Below are 27,298 nucleotides of genomic sequence, written 5' to 3'. Positions count from 1 at the left end.
TCACATGGTACAAAATTCAGGAGGTATAAGTGGGTAACAAAACTCCCTACCACTGCTGTCCCCAATTTCCCTTATCTTGAGCAGTTTCTAGTTTTCTAGGATTTCTAGTTATGTTTCTTTTCCTTATAGCTATATTTTATGCTAATAAAAACATATATACATACAATTCTCCCATCCTGCCCTTCCTTAACAGAAGGGAACATATTATACAACTCAGTCTGTACATTGCTGTTTTTTACTTATAAATCAGTATTCAGAGAGCTTCTCTGTGGAATTTATAACTGCTTATAATTATGTTTTTTGGATTTTCCTTAATTTACGTATCTTTTTTCCTATTATTGGAAAAACTTAAATTTCCACCCCCCACCCCCTTTCTGGTATTAGAAACAATGACGTAATACATGAATTTGAACAAAGGTTATTTTGTGTCTTTGTATCTATATAGGATAAGTCATAATTTTAATAAATGTTTTAAATTGCCAAATACTATTCCCAGTTTCCCTCTTCAGCCCTACATGTTCCTCTTTGGGATGACCAAAAATAAAATGTACTAAAAGAGGAAGAGGCTTGGTAGGATCACAGCTCAGTGAAGTGTAGTAGGGACTGCATACTTTGGCGTGTACTTAGTTATATTCTGCTGTTTGGCATGGCCTAGATATCATGTCTCTCCTGCAGATTTTGGGGTGGGGGGGGAGTTGGCGGGTGGACCCTTTATTGTGTGTTTTTTTTTTTTTTCAGTTGGAGGCCTGGAGCCAATAGAATTTTAATTTGTGCCATTAATAGATGCATTTACCACATTGTTTGAAGCCTCTTGTTAGTGGGTGGTTCAGCTAGAATTTTTTTCCCTTTCTTTTTGATTCTTTTGCATATTATGGTTAACTTCTTAAAGTAACCATATATAAGCAAACATATATTACCTCAAATTTAATGAAATTCAGGATGTTCCTGAGTGCAGAATTTGGCTGAAGGATTATTAAGTAATGAATACATTGAACTGCATAATTCTTTAATATTCTAAGTAAAAATATTGTTTATTCGTTGATAAATCACTTATAATGAACTTTGGTCTTCCGTCTAATCTTATAATAATTATATATCATTAGGTATTTAGGATTTTAGGTTTTATATTTCTTACTTTTAAAGATTGGCTTTATTTTGCAGAGATAGAAGAATCCTGTTGGTATGTCATGGAATGAGTGTCCTCGTTTTTTTGCCTTTGGGGATGTGTAGTTGACACATCTTTTCAAGGCCCTGCAATGTTGTTTGTAATTTAAGTATCACGGCCAAAGGCATAGACAGAGGACTTAAAACGTGGCATTCTTTGCTTGCTTGCTTTTTCCTACCAAGAGAAATATTTCTAGGTTGTGTTCAAGAGGAGAGGATTATGTAAATGTAACTTTTTCTTATTAATAGAGACTACATTTTGATCCTTTACACTGTTTGTTGACAGACTTGAAGGCAACGAGGAAGCTAGAGCTTTAACAAGGTTGGGCCTTGTGGGATTAGGGATGTTGACTGGATTGAGGACATTTCTTTGGTGGTACTCAGGCTACCCACTTGCTTTGGTTATAATTAGAGGTATCACTTTTAATAGTTAATGTGTGTCTGGCTCTGAGTAACTTAAAGGTCTTAAGAGGAAATTACTTCTTTAAAGTAATTCTTATGCCCCGATTGTATTTTGAGAGATTTAAATAATCTTTTCTTCATGGAATTTTCATTGACTAACAGTTGTTTTTATTTATTTGTTTATTTATTTATTTGGCTGCATTGGGTCTTGGTTGTGGCATGCGGGATCTTTCATTGCGGCTCGCGGGCTTCTCTCTAGTTGTGTCGCGTGGGCTCCAGAGCATTCAGGCTTAGTTGCCACGCAGCATGTGGGATCTTAGCTCCCCGACTAAGCATCGAACCTGAGTCCCCTGCATTGGAAGGTGGATTCTTAACCACTGGACCCCCAGGGAAGTCCCTGACAGTTATTTACTGTTGTAGTAGTATAGCCCCGTGAGGACTGGTTCAAGAATTAGAAGGCAGTTTGGAAAAAATAAGCTCCTTCTGTTGCACTGATTGAGCTCTTACTATGTTCAGAGAACTTTATATACACATTATCTCATCTGTTGTATGCTGTGAGGGAGAAGTTATCCTGTTTTACAGGTGGTAAGGTCACACTACTTATAAGAGGTGGAATTGGAATTCAAACCCAGTTCTGACTTCAGATTCACAGCCCATGATCGAAGAGCTCTATTTCCCCTATGTGATAGCAGAAGATACGCCATGCAAGTAGTATGGCACCTTAGTTTTAGTTTTCATTGTAATAGGTTACGAAGTACCTTCATATATTCATCTTCTATAGACTAGTGTGACTGTTACCCATTACTCTAACTAAACCCTTCTGAAACTTGTTTATCACTAGTCAGTTATTCAGTAATCACTTAAGTGTTACCATGTGCTAGACACTGGGGAGCTTATGTTGGTCAACCTAGAAATAATCCTGGCTCTTAGGGATCTTCGCAGACCATAAATTGTATTTGCTTTTCAGTAAGTGCGGGTGGGCAGAAATCAAACCCTGTCCAAACTACAGCTCAGTTTTTTCTTCAAGTTTGTGCACAGGGTTCCCTTCTGTTGATTTTATGTAACTGTCCCACCTGTGAGTCTCAGATTAAGAAAATAAACATCCTGGCTAAACATGTAAAAAAAATTGTCTATTTATGTAAGTGCACAAATATGAACAAGGCTTAGATGATATCTAGGAGTATAGTTAAGTGGAGTTAGCTCAGAAGCAGAACTGTGCAGAAGTAATTTCTCTGCTGCCCAATCACTACCACTTTGTGTATGAGATGGCTGCAGGAAAACACCAGCTTTCATAGCTTTCCCAAGCTGTCAGGCACCTTCTTTCAACACATCTGATGCAACATAAGAAGGAATGATTATTTGTGATGTTGATATTCTGGATAAATAGGCCCTTTTCCCACCTGTGCCTAACAGTGACATTACCTCTTTTTGGTAATGTAAATATAGGCTCTCTTGCTTAAAATTCTTAATTAAAAAAAAAAATCAAAGTTATACATGTACATGGACTAAAGACTGAATAATTTTATGGGAGTCATAAGAAAAAAACAGTAGTTGTGTATTCTTCCTTTCTTAACTCCCATAGTTCTTTTAGCTCTTGTTATCTTTGCATTGATTTCAGTTATTTTATTTTATTTATTTTTAAAAATATTTATTTATTTATTTGGTTGTGCCAGGTCTTAGTTGCAGCACACGGGACCTTCGCTGCCACATGCAGGATCTTTAGTTGTGGCATGTGGGCTCTTAGTTGCGGTGTGCGGGATCTAGTTCCCAGACCAGGGATCGAACCCAGGCCCCCTGCATTGGGAGCGAGGACTTTTAACCACTGGACCACCAGGGAAGTCCCTAGTGGGGACTTCAGTTATTCTAAAATATCTTGCTTACATTCTTTTTTTTTTTTTTTAACATCTTTATTGGAGTATAATTGCTTTACAATGGTGTGTTAGTTTCTGCTGTATAACAAAGTGAATCAGCTATACATAAACGTATATCCCCATATCTCCTCCCTCTTGCGTCCTCCTCCCATCCTCTCTTGCTTACATTCTTGATTTTTTTTTTCTGGCCAGTTTTACACATAGATTGACTTGGTACCATGAACTGTGAGAACGTAAAAATTGTTCATTTATTCATTACAATTCTTGGATAAAGTATGTATTTTGAGCAAAATAGACATGACCTTTGCTCGAATGGAGCTAGAAGGAGAAATGGATTTAAATAAAAATAAATTAATAGACAAATTGTAATATGAAGAAAATAATAGGAGATTATAATAAGGAAGCGGCATAAAAGTTAATTAAGATTTAGCCACAGTAAGACTGGAACAGCAAGTAGTGAAGTCAGAGGCTCTGAGGTGGAAATGTTCTTTTCTCTATAGTGGGACATTGATTTAGATTTCTTAAGTTTTTTTCTTCTTAAAGAATATTGAGATAAATATCTTTATGATCATGTAATTTGGAGAGATCAATAAAAGTAAATATACTAAAACTCTTGATAGATTTACCAAATTGCATTCTTATAAAGCCATGCCATTTATACTTGCCTCATTCATTTATTAATTCGTTCACTCAGCAAAGATTTATTGATTGCCTTTTATATGCCAGACCCTGTTCAAGGTGCTGGGAAAACAACAATGAGCAAAACAAAACCATTATTCTTATGGAATTTCCATTCTAGGTAGGTGGGTTGGAGGGTGGGAAGATGATAATAAACATGTACCATGCTTTGATAATAAACAAGTTACCAAGTGTTAAGGTGGGGTGGTTGATATTGTTGTGGGTTGCTATATTATATGAGGTGGTCTTGGAAAGCCTCTCTCAAAGACCCTCTGAGCAGAAGTGTGGAGGAGTGATACTTATGGGTATTTGAGGGAGGGGCATTCAAAGGCAGTACTCTCTCATAGGATTATGTTGTTGTTATTTTTAAAATTTTGTTTATTTTTGGGTCTTTGTTGCTGTGTGCGGGCTTTCTCTAGTTGCGGCGAGCGGGGGCTACTCTTGGTTGCGGTGTGTGGGCTTCTCATTGCGGTTGTTTCTTTTGTTGCGGAGTACGGGCTCTAGGGTGCGCGGGTTCAGTAGTTGTGGCACACGGGCTTCAGTAATTGTGGCTCACGGGCTCTAGAGCGCAGGCTCAGTAGTTATGGCACACGGGCTTAGTTGCTCCACAGCCTGAGGGATCTTCCCGGACCAGGGCTCGAACCCGTGTTCCCTGCATTGGCAGGTGGATTCTTAACCACTGAGCCACCAGGGAAGTCCGGATTATATTTCCTATATTTAAGAATAGCAAGGAGGCAATTTGGTGGAGCTCAGTGGGCAGGTGAAGAATGCTAAATGGTGTCTCAGAGGTGGGTGGGCTAGAGTTTTGTAAGGTAAAGCTTACAAGATGAGCTTTGTACCATTGGAAGAACTTCAAAAGTTTCGCAGGGAAAACACGTATACCCACCACCTAGATTACACCATGAAAATTTTTACTGTCCTTACTTTGTCTCCACCTGTAGATCTTATTGGATTCATTTCAAAGTGAATTGCAAACATCAGCATACTTTCCCCTAACTACTTTTTCATTAACTAATGTTCAATATTTGATTAGTTTTTTAATGTAAAATTTACACACAATTAAATATACAAATCTTAATATGTAAATTTCCTGAACTTTGACAAGTGCATGGCAACCCAAATCTCTGTCAAGATATACAGTAGATCTTGATTATCACTCAAGACATTTCCTTCATGCCTATTCTCAATTTTTCCTCCATCCCATCCCTGAAACAACCACTGTTATTTTTTTTTCCATTGTAGATTAGTTTTGCCTGTTTTAGAACTTTCTGTACTATTATACAGTATGGACTCTTTTTGTGTAAGGCTCCTTTCACTCAGCATAATGTTTGTGAGATTCGCTCTTGTTGATTGTCCCTTTTAATTGCCAAATAGTATTCCAATATATGAATATACCATAGTTTATCCCTTCTCTTAATGAGGGATAGCTGGCCTATTAATAGCTTTTGCCTGTTATGAATGAAGCTGCCGTGAGGATTCTTCTGTAAGTCTTTTTGTAAACATATGCATTTATTTTTCTTAGGTAAATATCTACAAGTAGAATTGTTGCTTCATAGGGTAGGAATATAGTTAGTTTTATAACAAACTTCCAAACATTTTTTCCAAAGTAGTTGTATCGTTTTACATTTCCGCCAACAATGTATGAGTTGTACTATATCCTTGCCAACATTTGGTGTTGTGTCCATCATTTTAATTTTTTTTTTTTTTAGTTACGGCATGCGAACTCTTAGTTGTGGCATGTGGGATCTAGTTCCCTGACCAAGGATTGAACCTGAGCCCCCTGCATTGGGAGCGTGGAGTCTTAGCCACTGGACCACCAGGGAAGTCCCATCTTTTTAATTTTAGCCATTCTGGTGGGTGATACCTTGTGGTTTTAGTTAGCATTTCCCTGATGACTAATAATGTTGAATGCTTTTTCATATATTTGTTGGCCATTTGAATATCTTTTAGGGATTATCTGTACAGTTTTTTTGCCTGTTAAAAAAAATTGAGTTGTAGAAGCCAATGGAGAGCTTTGAACAGAGGTAGACAGTGATGCCTCTTATAAAAATAGGGTGTGACAGCTACCGAGCCCACGCGCCACAACTACTGAAGCCCGCGCGCCTAGAACCCCTACTCTGCAACAAGAAAAGCCACCGCAGTGAGGAGACTGCACACCACAACAAAGAGTAGCCCCCGCTCGCCGCAACTAGAGGAAGCAGCAAAGACCCAACGCAGCCAAAAATAAATAAATAAAATAAATAAATTTATTAAAAAAAATAGGGAGTGATAAGGAGCAGATTTGGGTGGAAAGACGGTGAGTTTGTGGACTATGGACTGTTGCTGGTCCGTGAACTGTTGACAGTCAGTGAAATGTTTGTTACTGTTTGCAACTAGATAAGTACAGAAGTTGAGAGTAAGCTTTTGGAAACCTATAGCTGTTTGCCAGTTGCGCATCATCCAAACCTGTGTTTGTCATTTACAGACGTATCTGTTTGTGCCAGAATGGAAATCAAAAAAAAAAAAAAAAAAAAAGTAATTGAGCCTTCATAACATGGTTTGACAAGCAGTATCAGCGGGCAACCAGTTGGAAGAGGAGTTGTTCATGACAGTGGGTGTGTTTTAGACATTGTGCCGTCATCTGTTATTTCATTTAGCACAAGTAACATCTCTGTGATCATTAATATTCATTTTAGTGGTTGTAAGCTCTCCGGGGACATGCAATGAGATATAGAAGTTTCAGGGAGGAGATTTGAATTGCAGGATGAGGATTTGGATTTATTAATTTTTCCCCCACTATGAATTCATTAAGAATCTTTGAGTAACAGAGATACATTCCAAAATCCATATCCAATAAAGGTTGGTTTTGCAGTGGCTTTGGAATGAATAGAGAGTAAAGGAGAAAAGAAAAGGGTATGAGAAGGCTATGACTCCAGTTAGGAGTCAGTTTCACTTCCCTGGTGGCGCAGTGGTTAAGAATTCGCCTGCCACCTCAGGGGATACGGGTTTGAACCCTGGTCCAGGAAGATCCCACACGCCGTGGAGCAACTAAGGCCGTTGATGGTTGTCACTGTTCCTGTTGTCGGATGCGGGCACGGAGCCTGAGCCCCACAAGTCCCGGCTGTCTGAGCTCCTCTTGCCGGCTGAGGCCCGTCAGTTTCACATTGTCTACTTGGGAGATGTTGAGAGCCTGAACTGAGTTAGTTGTATTGGTAACTGATAAAACATTTAGAAGAGAAGAATCAAAGATGTTTCCAAGATCTTGATTTGGGGCTGGTGCTGCCTGGTATGTAAGATGGCATAGTTTTAGAAGAAATAGAATTTGATTATTAGAATTAGACTTACATTATGTTGAAAATCTTATAAGGCAAAATTGCACTGTATAGTTTAAATAATAAAGTGTTGTCATTAAAAATTTTCAAGATAGTACCTTTGTAAAAAGTTCTGAAAGTTTTCCATACTTTTTTGCTGTTAAATGGCTACTTAGCTTTCTCACCCTCTTTTGAAATGCTTAATATCTTAAACAAATCTTGAAAATGTATTCATTACAGCACCTAGAAGATGAGAGTTGCATTGTATGAAACAGTATATTTTTAGGTTCAGTAAGTTAAGATTTGAAGTGTTTTCTTGGAGCTTTTGCATGTACTGCAAAGAAATAACACTAGGTGTCGCTAACACATTGAGCTAAGAAAAGTATAGCTGTTCCCTTGAAAGATTTGCCCTAAAGCTTTTAGTGTAGCTTTTACACTTTTTGTGTTGCCTTTACACAAAAAAACTTTAGAGAAAACATGCAAGGACATATTTGAGGTGAATTCCAATTAGTTTATTATTTGTTAGAAGTTGGGTGCCAACAGACCTTGCCATGTCAAGATTGCTAGCCAGGAAACAATTTTTATGGGTTTCATTTGGGAACAATATAAAGTCAGTGATTTGGGTAACTGGCAAGCAGAGAAGGTTTGAATATGGACCCAAATCAAAAAATTGCCTTTGTTGAGAGTAGTCTTATTTTTTTTGGTCCAGTGTCTTATTACTGGAAAGAGAAGTAATGGATGGCTCTTTAGTCACCTGGCAATGAAAAATCTTTGGGTGTCATGGAGTGAATAGAAGCAGAAATGAAGAATAATATTGAAGTAACTTGTGGAATCCATTCATATTAGTAGAGGAAAATTTTTTTTGTAGTGTATGTTTCTTAAGGTGTCACTTTAGAGAAGTCTTGTATCTGAAGTTTAGTCTTTCCAATGTTTAAATAGTGGCTTTATGTGACTTTTGTTGATTTGAAAAGTGAGTTTGAAATTTATTATTATAAATTGGTATTTTTCTTGTTTGAAGAATTTTTGATGTTTTTCCACTCTAAAATGGAAGATATTCTTTGGACACAAGCTGACCTACGGGTGTGTGGAAGACAGCTTTTTCTTTTCTTATAAATGTTACTGCATATGTTAAATATCATAAAGTGCACAGATCGTAAGTGTGCAGACTGAATTTTTATATGTGTATGTAACCTTCTGGGCACCACTCAGATTAAGACAGAACGTTTCCAGCAACTCAGGAGTCTCTCATGCCACTTTCCTGTCAATACTGTCCTCATACCTCCACGTAACCACTATTCTGACTTCTATCACCAGAGATTAGCTTTTTCTATTCTTGAACTTAAAAAAAGGGGGGGATAGGGGGACACAGATAACCCAATCTATTCTTTTGTGTCTGGCTTCTTTCTCTCAACAGTGTGACTATGAGATTCTTTCATGTTATCGTGCGTAGAAGTAATTTGTTCTCATTTTTGCTATATACTATTTTATCATGAATACAACGCATTTTATTTTATCTATTTTAAAAAAATTTATTTATTTATATATTTGGCTGTGTCGGGTCTTGGTTGCGGCATGCAGGCTCTTCGTTGTGGCACTCAGGCTTCTCTCTAGTTGTGGCGCTCGGGCTCCAGAGCACGCGGGCTCAGTAGTTGAGGCACGCAGGCCCAGCTGTCCCCGGCATGTGGGATCCTAGTTCCTTGACCAGGGATTGAACCCGCGTCCCCTGCATTGGAAGGCGGACTCCCAACCACTGGACCACCAGGGAAGTCCCACAATGCATTTTTAAAAGTTCGTTATACACCTGATAGACATTTTTGTTGGTTCTACTTTTTGAGCATTATGGATAAAGCTGCTCTGACATTCTTGTAAGTGTTCCTTGGTGGGTATATGCTGCACCCATTTCTCCTGGATTTGCGTGTCATAGTGTAGGTGTATGTTTAACTTCAGTAGATATTGCCAACCAGTTTTCCAAAGTGGTTTTACCAATATGTACTCCTACCAGCAATGTATGAAAGTTTCATTTGCTCCACATTTTCATTAGCTCTTAGTATTGTCAGTCTTACTAATTTTAATCATTTTTTTGTGTATGTGTTGGTATCTCATTGTGGGGGTTTAAAGATGCTTTTGTTTTGCAATAATTTTAAACTTGCAGAAAATTTTATAACTAGTACAAGGAACTCCTGTTACTCATTACCCAGATTTACCAATGAAGGACATTTTGCCCCTTTTGCTTTATCATTCTCTCATTTTTTTTTTTTCTGTGAAGATTTTTTTCTGAACCATTTATAAGTAGGAGAATTTATGCCCCCCTTTTCCATAAATAATTCAGTATATATTTCCTGGGAATAAGCACATTACCTTTTACAACCATAGCACTATTATCAAAACCAGGACATTTAAATTTGATACAATACTATTTTGTAATCCACAGTCCATTTTCTGGTCTCATCATTTGTCCTAATAGTCTTCTTTATAGGTTTTCTTACATTTTCACTTTATTAATATTGTCTTTTGATGAAAGAAATCCAGATCAGATTTTAAGTGGTTTACTCTATTCTTTTTTTTTTTTTTTTTTTGGCTGCCTTGGGTCTTCGTTGCTGTGCGCGGACTTTCTCTGGTTGCGGCTGCGGCGAGCAGGGGATACTCTTTGTTGTGGTGCGTGGGCTTCTCATTGCAGTGGCTTCTCTTGTTGTGGAGCACGGGCTCTAGATGCGCAGGCTTCAGTAGTTGTGGTGTGCGGGCTCAGTAGTTGTGGCGCATGGGCTTATTTGCTCTGTGGCATGTGGGATCTTCCTTGACCAGGGCTCAAACCCGTATCCCCTGCATTGGCAGGCGGATTCTTAACCACTGCACCATCATGGAAGCCTGGTTTACTCTATTCTTAATGCTTTTTGTATCCTTGTTTACTCTAAGGCCATGAAGATATTCTCCTGTGTTTTCTGTTAGAAGGTTGTTGTTATTATCTTTAGGTTTATAATCCTTTTGAAATTTTTGGTGTATGGTATGACATAGGGGTCAAGGCTTTTTTGAATTAAAAAAAGAAAAAAAAACAACTAATTCATTCAGCACCATTTCCTGAAAGGACCATTCTTTCCCCACCAAATATGAGCATGTAATTCTTGCCAGCTCTGTGTTTTTGCTCTTTTTGTTTGTTTGTTTTTTGGTCTCTTTTCAAATTGATTTTTAAAACCTTTTTATTTTGAAATAATTATAGACTCATGGGAAGTTGCAGAATATTAGAGTTCAGGGTACAGTTCCCCCTTTGTCCCCCAAAGGTGACATCTTATGTGAACTGTAGTACAGTATCAAAACCAGGAAATAGACATTTACAATGATTTTTCAAAAAATTTTGTAGTTTGTCTTTTCCAGTTTTATTTAGATATAATTGACCTACTACATTGTTTTTTTTTTTTTTTTTTCGCTGTGCTGAGCAGCATGTGGGATCTTAGTTCCCTGACCAGGGATTGAACTGGTGTCCCCTGCACTGGAAGCACAGAGTCTTAACCACTGGACCATCAGGGAAGTCCCTACATTGATTTTTTTTTTTTAATTTTATTTTTTATACAGCAGGTTCTTACTAGTTATCTATTTTATTCATATTAGTGTGTACATGTCAATCCCAATCTCCCAATTCATCCCCCGCCCCCACATTGATTTTTAACACCATAAATTATGGTCATTTTGCCCATTTTGAACTGTATCTAGATGGATTCATATGATATGAACTCAGATTTTTTTATATATATATATATTTATTTATTTATTTTTGGCTGTTGGGTCTTCGTTGCTGCGCTCGGGCTTTCTCTAGTTGCGGTGAGCGGGGGCTACTCTTTGTTGCGGTGCGTGGGCTTCTCATTGCGGTGGCTTCTGTTGTTGTGGAGCACGGGCTCTAGGCACGCGGGCTTCAGCAGTTGTGGCTCGCAGGATCACTAGTTGTGGCTCACGGGCTCTAGAGCACAGGCTCAGTAGTTGTGGCTCACGGGCTTAGTTGCTCCGCGGCATGTGGGATCTTCCCGGACCAGGGCTTGAACCCATGTCCCCTGCATTGGCAGGCAGATTCTTAACCACTGTGCCACCAGGGAAGCCCATGAACTCAGATTTTCATCTGCACACACAATGATTAATCTTGAGACTTAAGTCCCATTTTTTTTTTTTCGATTGACCACATATGAATGTTCTTCATCTCTGGCCTAGGGGTTATTTGCAGCTAGACAGAGTGTGCATTGATCACACGGTTCTCATTTATGCCTTTGCTTTTTATCTTCTTTATTTATGTGTACGTTTCTGGTTTAAAGAGTGTTGGTCAGCTTGATGTGAACTATCAGAAGTGATAACAAAATTAATAAATAATTGTTTTAAAAGGCGAATACTATTTTAAATAAGAAATTAACCAAAATTATAATGCATGAAAGTATGCAAATACAAATTACATATGTTTGTGACTCATTCTTGCCATTATTGGCGTTTTGGACCAGGTGATTCTTTGTTATGGGGGCTGTTCTATACATTGTAGTTGCCACATCTGTGGCCTCCATCTACTAGATGCCCAAAGCAACTCCCTGAATTGTGACAATTAAGAACGTCTCCAGACATTGCCAAACATCCTCTGGTTAAGAACCACAACTCCAGAGAAAATTTTGGTTGAAACTACTGGCTTAGGTACATATAATTTGATGGGAAAAGTTGTTGCGTGTAGTTAAGAATACCAAAGATTTACTGTGCATATATATGTACACACACACACCACACACCCACTTTAGTAAGAATTGTTTAAAAATGGAACTGAAATATCCGTATTTTTAAATATTAAAATTATTAAAGTGCTATCCATTATAAACCTGTTCCTTCCCTTAATATTCATTCAAGTTGATTGGCAATAATCAATTGTCTCATTTTTTTCAGGTGGGAAGAGTGAGATAATAGAAAGTATTAGTTTTCTGGGGCCCTTAAAAAGAAATGGAACTAGGATTTCTATTTTCTAAATTTTGTTCATATTCAATGTAATGTTTGAATTTTGGACATAGGACCAAAGGAATGAAATGGAGAATTTCTGATTTCCTAATTTTTGATTCAACTTACCTGTGAGTTTCAGTATTTTCTGGGAATCTTGATTTTACATTAGCAGTTGGGAGAATTCTTCATAAGGCTCTCTAGAACTGTGATCATGTCTAATGGTCTTTGTATCTCTGGTGCCAAGTACATTGTCTGGCAGTTAGTAGGGTGTGTGTGTTTGTGTGTGTGTGTGTATTTACATATATATTTACACATGTACGTGTATATGTATATATGCACATGTTTATATGTGTATATACGTTTAATAAATGTGTTTCAAGATTTCAGCCTTTTGCTGCATATTTTCATCAAAGTATGCTAGAGACTCAATATCAGAAAGATCCAAACTAAATTTCATAATCTTTTGTTGTTTGCTCTCATTCCATTCCATTCCCAATTTATCCCTTCTTCCTAAAATCTCCTTTTTTAAATTAATTAACAGAAGTCTCATTTTTCCGTTCAGCCATACTGAAACTTTAGGGTCTATGCCATGTATTAGGAGGTGTAAATGTAACTAAGGGCTGAGCCCTGCCTTGAGGAGATCATATTTTACTTGTGCGCGGTCACGACATAATTGCAGTCTATGTCAGTGCTTCCCAAATGGGAGTGATTTTGCCCTCAAGGAAACATTTGTCTATGTCTGCAGACATTTTTTATTGTCACTATTAGGAGCTGCTACTGGCATCTAGTGGATAAAAGCCAGAGATGCTGTTAAACATCCTACAATGTACAGGACAACCTCCCACAACAAAAATTGTTCAGTCCAAAATGTCAGTAGTGCTGAGAAGCCCTGGTCTATGAGATTTGTGCTACGTTGGAGGGTTCAGTAGAGTGCTGTAGAACACTGAGCAGTGTTGGGATACTTTGGGGAATTTTGACACTTGTGTTGCATAGTAAAGTTTCATAATATTAATATAAATAATGGCAACTATTTAAAAAAATAATCGGAGTGTACCACACACATTACTTTAGGCACATTGCCCATTATTGTCTCATTATCCTGTCAGTTTAACTAGTTAGTGTTATTCCTGTTTTACAGATGAAAAAAATTGAAGCTCATATTTAACCAGCTCAACTTCTTTAATAGATGCCTTAAAAAAGAGACTATTTTTTATTTATTTTAAAAAATAAATTTATTTATTTATTTTTGGCTGCGTTGGGTCTTCGTTGCTGCGCGTGGGCTTTCTCTAGTTGTGGTGAGCTGGGGCTACTCTTCGTTGTGGTGCGCGGGCTTCTCATTGTGGTGGCTTCTCTTGTTGTGGAGCACGGGCTCTAGGCGCGTGGCCTTCAGTAGTTGTGGCTTGCGGGCTCTAGAGTGCGGGCTCAGTAGTTGTGGCGCACGGGCTTAGTTGCTCTGTGGCATGTGGGATCTTCCTGGACCAGGGCTCGAACCCGTGTTCCCTGCATTGGCAGGCGGATTCTTGACCACTGCACCACCAGGGAAGTCCCAAAAAAGACTATTTTTTAGATCAATTTTAGGTTCATAGTAAAATTGAGCTGAAAGTACAAAGAGTTCCCATATACCTCCTGCCCCCCCAAACACACAGCCTCCCTGCTACCAGCATTCCACATCAGGAGTGGTGCATTGTTAGAATCGATGAACCTACACTGACACATCATTATCACTAAGAGTCCATGGTTTACATTAGGGTTTACTTCCAGTGTTGTACATGCTATGGGTTTTGACAGATGTATAATGACGTGTACCCACCATTAGAGTGTTATACAGAATAGTCTCACTGCCCTAAATATCCTCTGTGTTCTGCCTATGTACGCACTACTGTAAAAGTCTTGTGGGCACCCTTCTCTGGCAACCACTGGTCTTTTTACTGTCCATGTAGTTTAGCCTTTTCCAGAATGTCATATAGCTGGAATCATACAGTATGTAGCCATTTCAGATTGGCTTCTTTCACCTAGTAATATGCATTTAAGTTTTCCCCATGTCTTTTCATGGCTTGATAGCACATTTGTTTCTAGTGCTAGGTAATATTCCACTGTCTGGAGGTACCACAGTTTATTTATGACAGACACTTTTAAAAAATTAAGATATACATACTATAAAATGTACAAATCTCAAGTCTGTAGTTTGATGACTGTGTGTGTGTATTTTATATATGTTTATACGCAAATAAGTCAAACTACCATTGAGAACAAAACGTAGAACATTTTTCTTACTCAGAAAGTTCCCCAGTCACTATTAGCCCCAAGGTAATCACTATTCTGACCATAGATTAGCTTTGCCTCATTGAACTTCACATAAGTAGAGGTACACAGTATGTGCTACTTTGTGTCTGTCTTTTGCACTATGTCTTTTTAAAATTCACCCATGTTGTTGCATGTTGCAGTAGTTGTTTTTAAATTTTTATTTATTTTCCTTTTTTTTTTGGCTGCGTCGGGTCTTAGTTGTGGCGCACGGGATCTTCGTTGAGGCACGCGAGATCTTTCGTTGCGGCGCGCAGTCTCTTCATTGCGGTGTGCGCGCTTCTCTCTTGTTGTGGCGTGTGTGTTTTCTCTCTCTAGTTGTGGCACGCAGGCTCTAGGGCGTGTAGGCGCTGTGGTTTGTGGCACGCAGGTGCACCCAATAGTTGTGGCATGCGGGCTTAGTTGCCCCACGGCATGTGGGATCTTAGTTCCTGGACCAGGGGTTGAACCTGCGTCCCCTGAATTGGAAGGTGGATTCTCTTCCACTGGACCACCAGGGAAGTCCCAGTAGTTTGTATTTTCAATTTTTTTTCATTACTGGGTTTTATTCCATGGATTGAATGTACCACAGTTTGTTTAGCTCTTCTTTTGATGAGCATTTGTGTTTCTGGCTTTTGGATATAGTGAATAAAGCTCCTATGAACATAATTGTAGATTTATGTACTCTAGGAGTAGAATTTCTGGGTCATAGGTTAGGCATGTATTTAACTTTATTAGAAATTACCTGGAGTTTTCCAAAGGGGTTGTACCATTACACACTTATATCTGCAATATCTGAGAGTTCTAGTTGCTCCATTTCCTGCGACCATTGGTGCTGTCAGTCATTTTTTTTTTTAAATAAATTTATTTATTTTATTTATTTATTTTTGGCTGCATTGGGTCTTCATTGCTGTGCGCGGGCTTTGTCTAGTTGTGGCGAGTGGGGACTACTCTTTGTTGCAGTGCGAGGCTTCTCATTGTGGTGGCTTCTCTTGTTGCAGAGCAAGGGCTCTAGGTGCACGGACTTCAGTAGTTGTGGCTCGCAGCCTCAGTTGTGGCTCGCGGGCTCTAGAGCGCAAGCTCAGTAGTTGTGGTGCACGGGCTTAGTTGCTTCACAGCATGTGGGATCTTCCCGGACCAGGGCTCAAACCCGTGTCCCCTCCATCGGCAGGCGGATTCTTAACCACTGCGCCACCAGGGAAGCCCCTGTCAGTCATTTTTTTAATCATCTTGTCAATATTACAAGTTTGTGTGATACCTGTTTTACAGAAGAAAAAAACCTTAGGCGTCTTTTTGATATAATCCGTTTCTCTTTGGTTAGATATCTACTGCAAAGCTAGCTTCAATCAACAGATTATATCAGGGTAGGTTTACAATATGACAAACTCTTTTAAAAGTGGAAAAAGTCTATAAGCCAAAATTGGCTTATCTGCATCACTGTTTTCTCTCTTTCCCTTTTCAATTGGACATGTATTCAGCATGAAATAAAATAACGAGTTAAAGGGAATCCAGTTTGCGTGTCTGAGTGATTATGAAGTGTTTATGACAGCTGCTAGGCTGACACTCTCTGTAATGGTGTTACATTGGCTTCTGAACACCTTCCAGTCTGCCTCCAGGCGTGTGTGTCTGTGTAGTCTGAGTGGTTTTACATTAACATCCACCCTGAGTAAGATCTTTTGACTACAGAAGTGTTACTTGCAAATGGAAGATACCATTAGGGCTGCTTCAAAGCTCTGGAATGGTATTTGGATTGGTGATGCTGAAGTAATGGCTCGAGTTTTGAAGTGTAATGTCTAAATCTGCGTTGCATAACCGGAGGAACGTGTGAGTTTAAACTGCTTTTCTTTGATCTTCCTTTCAAAAACCAGGCTGAAGGGGAAAGGTTAAAGTTGCCTTAAAATATTCCTCTCTATGTGTGTAAAAATTTGGAAGTATGAAAATATGATTACAAATTCCATTCATTATTTATGTTCTGCGGTTTTCATATTGTTTTTGAAACTTACTTCCTTCTTGCCTCAAGTTTTGTATTTTGAATTTAGTGTCAAGACCAAAATACAGACTCGGTTGCTGTCTGCTTTATGTGGTTAGCAAATATCTGTTCTATAAGTTGTTAGTCCTCACAAATATGCATTTTAGGTGGTTTTTGTGGTTTGCATTTTTTTCTTGATGGCATACAGAGTAGGTTATGGAGATACTGACACTCTGACATTAACTGAATCATTTGTGGTTAGCTAGGCAAAAATAAAACAAAAAGCTTGTCCCCTCCTTCCTCCTACTTTTAGGAGCTTTCAAAAGAATTACTTTTTTACCGTTAGGAATACTTTCCTCAATGTGTGCTATCTTAAGTTTTTGATATTGTTGGAGCAGAACTGTAGCACGTAAAATGACCACCTGGCATTGACTTGTTCAAGAAAAAAACCCTGAGTTTAAAAACTGTTTTTGAATACAGTATTAATGGGAGATTCTGATGCCTCTTTGATCTGGTCATTTGGGGGGAATATTTTTCTCTGTTTCCTTATGTCTAAAATGAAAATATATCATCAGATTGGCTCACAGGGTGAGAGAGAGCTAGAGAGAGAGCTTGCTTTGTAGTTGTGATCATTACTCATGTAGCTACGTTCTGTCCTTTTGTTGCTTAGGAACCAAATACCTTAGTATAAGATGATACTTCCCTCTCCTTCCCCTATCTCTTGTTTTATGTTTTTAAATTTTTACCCTTTCTCTCTAACTAAAAAAAATACATACATACATACATATATATATATGTATGTATTTACCTTTTCTCCTTATTTAAAAAAATTATTGTTGTTACTTTGTAAGTTAACAAAACTGGCAGGAATTCCCTGGCAGTCCAGTGATTAGCACTCCGCAGACTTCCACTGCAGGGGGCCCGGGTTCTATCCCTGGTTGGCACAGTGTGCCCAGAAAAAAAAAGAAAGAGAAAAGAACACCAGGGCTTTCCTGGTGGTGCAGTGGTTAAGAATCCATGTGCCAATGCAGGGGACACAGGTTCAAGCCCTGGTCCGGGAAGATCCCACATGCCACGGAGCAACTAAGCCTGTGCGCCACAACTACTGAGCCTGCACTGTAGAACTCGCAAGCCACAGCTACTGAGCCTGTGTGCCACAGCTACTGAAGCCCATGCGCCTAGAGCCCGTGCTCCGCAACAAGAGAAGCCACTGCAATGAGAAGCCTGCGCAGCGCAACTAAGAGTAGCCCCCGCTCGCCTCAACTAGGGAAAGCCCACACGCAGCAATGAAGACCCAATGCAGCCAAAAATAAGATAAATAAAATAAGTAAATTTATTAAAAAAAAAACACCAAAAACTGTCACGAACCAATCTTCGTTTTAAAGAACTTCATCAGTTCAGTTGTGTTGTATGTATGATTACTACATGTGAAACAATTAGCAAAGTGATAACTTATATACTTGTTTATTTAAATAGACCAAGTAAGGTCCTTTTGTTACTTTAGAAACTGAATTATTTAGTGTAAAATGTTATTGGCTCTTCATTCCTCCCATCTCTCTATATTTTTACCTTTTATCCCTATTTTGGGTGGGGTGGGTATCAAGGAAGGTTAAAATTTATTTGTGGAATTTTCACATTTTTCATGTATATGAAAATAAACACTGATATACTATTTTTAAAGCAGTTTTAGGTTTACATGAAAGTTGAGCAGAAAGTACAGAGAATTCCCATGTATCCCTCATCCCCCGCATTTCCCCCTATTAACATCTTGCATTAGTGATGCGCCACGTGGCTTACAAGATCTTAGTTCCTGGATCAGGGATTGAACCTGAGCCCACGGCAGTGAAAGTGCTGAGTCTTAACCACTGGACCACCAGGGAATTCCCGAGGTACATTTGTTAAACTTGGTGAACCAGTATTGACACATTATTAACTAAAGTCCATAGTTTACATTTTTCTCCTTAATGAAAAAGTTTTATTTGTTATTACTTTTTAACTTTAAAACTAATGAAGCACTGTTCTTATTAAGGACTTCATTTCAATTGTGTCTATGTGGCTGGTACATGTGAGACAATTAGAAAAGATTGATAATTCTACATTTGTTTATTTAAATGGACAGTTTTTACATCACTCTTGGTAAGAAAACCTGTTGCAGGTAAAAACATTACATTAACCCAGAAAGGTTGGATTGAGTGTGGGATATTTGCCGGCGAGAGTGGCGGCTGCCTTGATCTTGAGCGGGAGTGTGAAGACCAGTGTGATAAAACCTGCTGCCCAGATGAGGTGCTGCTTGCCACTCTGATAGTAGTCCTTTTCTTGAGAGCTGAAAAGCTTAGGAAGTAATATACCAGTGGGTTCAAGAATGAGTTGTACCAAAATGTGTTTTATGATGTGGTGTTATAACAAATTTCCAAGTATTAAATGTTAACAACATGTTTTGAAAACAGGGAGGCAAAGGCAAATTAAGTACCATGAAGATTGAATAATGATGCCAACATAGACTTAGTCGTTTATTTATCAGTTCATTCATTTAACAAGCATCTTCTTGATTTAACTCTCTTGTTTCATATTTTATTTTATTTTATTTTTTAATTTTTATTTATTTATTTATTTATTTTTGGCTGTGTTGGGTGTTCGTTGCTGTGCGAGGGCTTTCTCTAGTTGTGGCAAGTGGGGGCCACTCTTCATCGCGGTGCGCGGGCCTCTCACTGTCGCGGCCTCTCTTGTTGCGGAGCACAGGCTCCAGATGCGCAGGCTCAGTAGTTGTGGCTCACGGGCCTAGTTGCTCCGCGGCATGTGGGATCTTCCCAGACCAGGGCTCGAACCCGTGTCCCCTGCATCGTCAGGCAGATAGATTCTCAACCACTGCGCCACCAAGGAAGCCCTCTTGTTTCATATTTTAAATACACAGTTTAACACCTTTGCTTTGTTAGATAGATATGTCGTTACCCTTATTATAAAGCCAAACTCAGATTTAGCAAATTTGTATAGTTTATAAACAGAAGTCCGGTTTATTTTCTACCGTAATAAACTGTTGGAGTCGTTGATGTTGCTAATGTGATATTTGTAACTGATGATCTGTCATACTGTACGCACTTGGCATTGTTGCTATAGGCCATGATTTCGGGAAAGGAATAAAACTTCCAGGGTCTTACCTGTGGGCTGCTTTTACTCTCTTTGATTTTCCAAGTGGAATCAGAGGCATTACTTGTTTGGAAAACTCAGGTGTGAAAGATATTTTTGACTGAAAGTCAGGATGTGCTTGAGATAAACACAAAGAATTCTTTTTCTGATGTCTTTTATGTCTGATGGCTTGGTCTTTTAATTTATATTTCCAGTCTAAAAATGCCCTACTGTATATGATGTAGCCATTTTGAAAAATAGGTAAATTAATACCTCTTTTTAAGTTTTTTATTTTAGAGATTAAAGCTTGCTGAAGTATTTATCAAGAAAAAAAACTGCTAATCATTACCTTTTGTATTTGAACTGCTTGAGTTATAGGGGAAAGATATAGTAATTTTTGTATGTTTCCTATCTTTAATAGGGACTGAATTTGCTTTGAATGTGTGAAGTTTTACAAATCAACATTTTTCCACTTCAAGGGCTATCATTTTGTTATAACCCAATCATTGTACCTTATATGGGGGGAGAGATTGCTTATTACTGGATTTGGAATTAAGATATGAATTCAGTTAGGTATAAAAAGCTCTAGTTTTTCCAGAGCTGCTGAAATGAGTTCTTGAATCTCATTCATAATGCTGGAAATCAAGGGTCCTTCAGGACAAAACTCTTACATCATGAGCCCTGATGGAGGGCCACTATAATAAAGCCTGTTTGTTTATTTAGTTTGAGGCAGCGTTGCTTTTCCAAAGGAGACTGATTTATGCATTTTACTCACTGTGCATAATAGATCTAAATCCATAATTTCTTAGAATCAGGCAAATATATTGGGCAAGAGACTTTTATCAGATTGCTCATGAGATAGTATAACTAAATTCCAATAATAATATGAAAGGGTGAAACCTCCTTTGAAGAAAATGCAAATTAAAATGACAGTGAGAATCCCACTGAACATCCACCAGAATGACACCAACTGTTGGATGTGGAGCAGGTAGAGAACTCTTTTACACTGGTAAATTGTTCAGTTACTGTTTTGTTAAAATCTACAAAATATGCACATATTCCTAATATAGAAGCAACTTCAGTAGTATATACCCAAAAGAAATACTTAAATATGGTCACTAAATGCCATGTGCAAGAATATTCATGGTAATATTCCTTATGATGTTACCAGTTTAAAAATGGTAAAATCATGACACTCATACAACTGTAAAATGGACATGTGTCATAGATTTTATTTAACTTATTAATGAGGTGTTAGACAAGTTAACGCCGGTTCGAAGGAGAATCTGAAGAACAGATATAGGGAATAAGGAATGCTGAAATGACCCTGTTAAGAGATGCAAACCTAGCTAATAGCCTGTTGGGAAAGTGTACTGCTTGGAATCTTTTTTATGAGCGGAATTCAATTGTATCTCTACTAAACAAGATTCATTTGCATTTCTGTGGGCAAGAGTCAATTGCCTTACTATCAGTTTTCTACAACTTACAGTATTGTAAAATAGCCCAGTCAAGACAAAGGTGCAGATTCTTATAGAATCAAATAATCCCAAAGGATCCACTATAGAACTCTTGGTAATCCACTGGAAGAACACACAGTAATCTTTTTCCCATTCGAAAGTTTGTTGCAATTTTTCCTCACATCTTATGAGCCCAAAACTAGAAACAACCTAGAAGTCCAGCAACCAACAGTAGAATGGATAAATTGTATTTTTCATGCAATGGGAATCTATATAGCAACAGAAATAAAAAACTACAATCATATGCAACAATACAAATGAATTTCACAGGCATGTAATATGTGAAAGAAGCCATTCACAAGAGAGTACATACTACGTGATTCCATTTAAATAAATTTGAAGAAGTAAAACTTATGTGTGAGAAGTGTTAGAAGTCAAGATAGTGGTTATGGTTATTCTTGCCTTGGGTTTGTGACTGCGAAAGGGTGTGGAGGGACCTTCTGAGTATCCGTAATGTTCTGTTTCTTGATGTCTCTGCTGGTAACAGAGGTGTATTAACATTGAAAATTCATTAAGCTGTACATATACCTAAGATTTATGTATTACTTCTAAGTCTGTTATCTTTGAGTAAAGTTTACTAAAAAGAATCAATTGGAGACCACAATTCTCCATTTGACCAGTGTCTAAAAGGGAAGTTGGGGGTGTAAATATGTACTATTGTCCTCATTCTGTGTCATTGTAGAGCATTATTATTATTGTCCTTTGTGTTTGGTTGAATTTTCTATTTTGTAGTCAGATGCCTTTGAAAAGTCATCAGGATTTCAGAAACAAGTTTGGTTCTGAGGGCTAGATGACCTTCATGTGCTTTCAGAATTCTCTAAAAGCACTTATAAAGCCCCCCTTCCCCCCCCCTCAAGCTTTTATAGCCTTTTCTCTGTGTGTATGATTGTCTCGACTGTTATAATTTCCTTTTGCCTTAGGTTGAGCTGTGAGATTCTAAACTTGTACTCCCCCCCACCCCTTTTTGGTTTGGTATGTAATTTGCATATTTTCACCATGTGAAAGCTATTTTCTATGGTTGGAAAAGATTTTTTTCCAACAGTGTGAACAAATCATTCTTTGTTCTCCTTATTGTGCCTCCAAACTGGTACGTCCGGTTTATGCTCCAAACAACAAAAGCCTGTCATCAGAAATTAAAATGCCAGTAAGAACAAAGGCAGAGACCCATGAGGAACTATTGGAGAGGTTTCCTCCCTGTTTGCTCCTCTCCCCAAGTTACTGCAGTTGCCAGGAAGTTGGAACATTGCTTGATACACGCCTTCCTTGTAGTTCTACCCTTGTATTTATTATTGTTGGTTTAAAAGTGAACTTAGAGCTCCTGGTAATTCTTCTCAGGATCAGTAAAATCCTCATCTCAGAGATTCTTTGCTCTTTTCAATGAGCTCTTTCTAAGAAACCTAAAAATCACTTTGAAAGCCTTAAAAAAACTTCATCAGTTTTGCCACTCATTTATTTGAGAGCAAAATTACCAGTGAACATACTGTATAGAATGATTAGAGGCAATTGAAAACGGCAGCTAAAGCGGAGCCTGTAAGGACATATCCATTCTCTCTGTGTCCTACCTAAAATGTGCACGTCTTATCTATATACACGTTATTAGCACTGTCTCTGTTCTGAAATTTTATTCCAGTATAGAGTTTGCCTATATTATTGGGAGAGTTCTCTCCTCTGGGAAGTTTGACATTTGTGACTCACTTAGGATACTTTAGAATTATGCTTCTAACAATTTTGATTTTAACATGTTCACAAATTTCTATTCATAGTAATAGTGCTTCCCCCCATCTCCCTTCCCTGATGTGATAATTAAAGATTCTAGGACCTTAACTTAGAGGTAATGAAGGATCGGTAATGAATGTGGAGATGCATTTTGTAATCACTCCTAATGTTTTTTTCTTACCTGTTGCTGTACATTTAAAGAGGGATTTAGAGTAGAAGCTTAGAATAGAATAGGGCATTTAGGTTTGTTTTAAAAGCCGTTATGCTCAAAAGCATGGTGTGTTCAGATTTCAGAATGTTTTTGTATATCAGAGTAAGCTCTTGGGTATTAAATCCAGTGATAACAAACGTTTATCATATTGTGAATATGCCAAGACAGGTTTGTTTTATTCTTTATTGTTTAGTATAATTTAGTATAGCAGCTCAGTTAAATGTGATTAGACTTTTTAACTTTAAGGCTTTATTTGATAGGACCAAAAGCTAAATGCTAGACTTGTGGCATATGGAAATAATAGTACAGAGCAGTGAATTTTGTGTTAGAATACTATGATTTGTTATAGGTATAAACCTTATTTGTGAGAGGTGGTTTTCATTACTCTGAATTATAATTTCAGTGCAATTTCTACAGTATTGTTTTATAATTTATTTTTCATTGCATTCTTAGTAGAAATAGTATGTATATTGAAGAATACTATTTATCCATTGCCCAACCAACAACCTCTTTTCAAAAAGTAAATGACTTGGCAGCTTTGGAGATAGCCAGTAATGCATCTATAATGTAGTTGGACTGTATTAGTGATTTACCTTTCGTTGAAAGTGTTCTTAAAATCAACGAGGTGATGGTAATTTTTAGATTTCAGAGAATGTGTGATTACTGCATTGGGTGGGAGATTGAACAAAGTGACCCTTTAAGGATTTTTATAAACTGAAAATTCTGTTCTATAAGAATAAAATGTGGACTTAAGAGCTGCAGTATATAATGTCAATGGTATTTCATTTAGAAAATTAATGTTTACAGAGGAATTTGTAGAGAGGTAAATTTAAGAAGTAAATTTAAGTTTGCTATACTGAGTTTGTAGCTTTTGTGTGTTTAATTGGTGATAGGTGGTGCTATTGTTGCATAGTTAGTGGGAAGAGCCTAGCATTCCTCATATCTTCTGCTTCCCAAGTGCTCTAGAGGGATTTGCCATTGTGGCCAATAAATACATTTTAATAATTTTTATAAGCTAAATGAATATGATGGCTCTTTGGGTATTACCATAATTTAACATTTATAAGAGACAAAAATATTGACAGTTTGCAGCTCTTAAATTCAGGTAGAAGAGAAGCTGAAGATCTAAAAAAGTACTTAATCTAAAAGACAGCTCTGCAGATTTATAGTTTAATATTGGAAGATTGATAAGCCTTTTATAATGTATACAATGTTGATATTTTAAACTCCTTGTTTGGCAGGCCTATTTTTAAAAAAATACCATCAGCGTGTTTATGGAATGTTTATCATTTTTATATCTGTTGTAAGTTCTTAGGTATTTAGAACGAGTTATTTCTATATCTCTTGTAAGTTTTTGGGTATTTAGAACGAGTTTTATAATATTTGCCATTTTCCCTATCTGATATTACATATTCCATCAAACACTTGAGAATTAAGAAAATGTATTGGAAACTACAGTACCACTTATAGTAGTCTGGAAAGCCTTTCTTAACGTTATGATTTAATATGTTCAGTATTTCAATTAACAAATTGTTCTTTTGAACCACTAATTCTGAAAAGCAATTGTTTTCACACTTGACACAAATATTAGTCTACCTCTTTTACTTTGGGATTAATAGACTGCTGTACTGTTTATATCTGAGGAACAGATCTGATATGACTGAAAATGAACGGACATTCATACGTGTTTGATCTATGTGTGTAATAAGAATAATGACATATAAAGATGCGTACATGTTTTTTTATGCATAGAATACTGAAATTTAAAGCATCTTGAGGTCCTTTAGCACCTTTATTGTCTCAGCTTATAAATGCCAAGGAATATAGGCTTAGAGGAGGTAGGGGAAATGTGGAGATGTTGGTCAGACGGTGCAAAGTTGCAGTTTTGTAAGATGTACAAGTCAGGGGACGTAATGTTCAGGCATGATGACTGCAGTTAATAATACTGTATTGAAGACTGGAAAAATAGATTTCAGATACTCTTATCACACACAGAAGGTAACTCTGAGGAGGTGACTCTGGTAATCATTTCACCATATATATGTATATCAAATCTTCATGTTGTATACCTAAATGTATACAATATTTACTAAAATATATTTAGGAAAGAAAATAAGTAATAAAAGTTTATAGAGGTTAAATGATTTACTCAACGTAGTTAAGGGTAGCTAGGGTTGCAGAACCATAGCTGGCACCTAGGTCATTTACCCTCCACCTCAGTGTTCTTTGCAACATGTTTTGCTCTTTTTCATCTATAACAATTTGCGAAAGTTACTACAACATTTAAGTTCTGCTTTTCAGAATGCTAAGAATATTTATGTTTTTCTTACATGGTAAACTGAATACTAATGAAAAAAAAATCAGAGTTGCTTTACTCTAAAATGGAAGGCAGTCATACAGGAACCGAGCAGACTTTAACAAACTGGTAGTTTATTAAAGATAAAAATTATAGGTTTTCAGAACAGACCTTTTATTTTCCTATTCATATTAAGTGCATGCTCTTATAATTTTCTAAAAATATTTATGATAATTTAAGGTATTAATATACTTAATGTGTATGGTCAGCCATAAATGGGTGTGTGAACGTACATATACTACATTTCAGACCAAAAATTGTGATAAAAATTTAGGAGATCTTGTTTTTGTATAATAATGTTCTGACCTGTGTTTTCATTTACTGAATTTTTTTTTCTGTCTTCTGCAGATCAGTGGGGAAGCACAGGAGCTTTTTTCTGTTCGACATGGCCCAATTCGAGCAGCTAGAATCTTGCCTGCTCCACAGTTTGGTGAGTGTAGCCCTTAAGAAGAAACAAATCATTCAGAAAGAGGTTTCTCTTCTACTGGTCTTGGACATCAAACAGCAAGAATGATAACTAAAGTCTGTTTTCCTCCACGTGTCCATACTCCTTCCCCTCCTCCCTCCAAGATAAACTCTTAGTTCTGTCAGTTGAGATGGAAATAGGTAATCTTAACCAATTCAGTATGGCCATTCACTTTCTGCTGCGGTTTTGATTTATCTTCGTCCTCTTTGATCTCCATTTAGTTTCTGACTTTGCTGGCTCTTTCTTGAAGCCCTCTTCTCTCTTGGTTTTCATGGCGGTGCTCTTCCCAGATCCCTTCCTTGCTGACTGTGCCGCTTTTGTTCTGTTTCTGGTTCAGCTTACTTCTGTGGGTATTCCCCAAGTCTCTGTTGTCTTCAGTGTCTTTGCTCCTCTCAGTTATACTTACTGCCTTGAAGAGCTTGGTTTTCACCATTATCTCGATTGTAGATGAGTCTGCTGTCTGTATTTACAGCTATGGCAGAAGTACAGTTTCGGGCTTTTGACCTTGGATCTCCGCTTTAATAATGAAAACTTCTTAATGTTGTATGTAACTATTATGTATTTTTAAAGTTAAAAAACCAGATATATGGTTAAATTACATCTGTTATTTGGAAGCATAAATAATTCCCAACTCTTTAATGATCTGAGCTTTCTAAGGGTTGTATTTTCTCTTTAATTTGCCTATGTTCACTCAGTAATGCTTTTGTATGTGCACTAAAAACAATCATATTAATATCATTTGCATAATTAAAAAAGAGGATATTCAAATATTTTAATGCTATTATAGTTTTAAAGTTTGTACAGAAGTTGGGAAATCTTCCTGTTAATACTTACTTCTGCAGTTATTTCTGTAAATTGGTGAGAATGATGTTTATTAAAATGTACTACTATTTGCATAGCTAATGTTAGGGATTAATTTAATTATTAAATCTACTTAATTGAAATGGTAAGGGTGGAGGTAATAAGGCAACAATATCCTGCTGTCACGTGGAGATTTTTCCTTGTTATTGAACTGTATGGCATCTACAGTTATCAGCTTCGTCTCTGCTTTACACTCTCTTTCTGTTTTCTGTTGCATTTGTGTTTTGGTGAAATTTTTGACAAAGAAGATTGTTGTGGAATAACCAGCCTCACTGGATGGTTGGAATCAAGAAGAACTTTATTGCTAAAGGACTCTGCCATGTCTTTGTTTCTTTTGTATGTAATTCACAGAGGCAGATTTTTCTCCTTTCATTTCAGTTATGAAGTTCTTTTCTTTATGTCAATTATGTATTATTTATTTATTTATTTTTAAAAATTTAT

General features: G+C 37.4%; 1 protein-coding gene across 10 annotated transcripts in view; it reads left to right on the top strand.

Moving 5' to 3' along the window:
• Window positions 1-27,298, top strand: part of BCAS3 (BCAS3 microtubule associated cell migration factor) — a 565,907-nt gene that overhangs the window by 20,721 nt on the left and 517,888 nt on the right. For all 10 annotated transcript variants that reach the window (XM_082439975.1, XM_082439967.1, XM_082439969.1 and 7 more), the window contains exon 6: window positions 25,879-25,960. In XM_082439975.1, coding sequence (XP_082296101.1) covers window positions 25,879-25,960 — 82 coding nt within the window. The remainder of the gene's footprint in view (window positions 1-25,878; window positions 25,961-27,298) is intronic.

Source organism: Balaenoptera physalus (genome assembly GCF_965194825.1).
Source record: "Balaenoptera physalus genome assembly, chromosome: 20".
NCBI classification, from domain to species: Eukaryota; Metazoa; Chordata; class Mammalia; order Artiodactyla; family Balaenopteridae; genus Balaenoptera; species Balaenoptera physalus.
The sequence above is the reverse complement of the archived record's forward strand: the minus strand, read 5'-3'. Positions and strand labels throughout refer to the sequence as shown.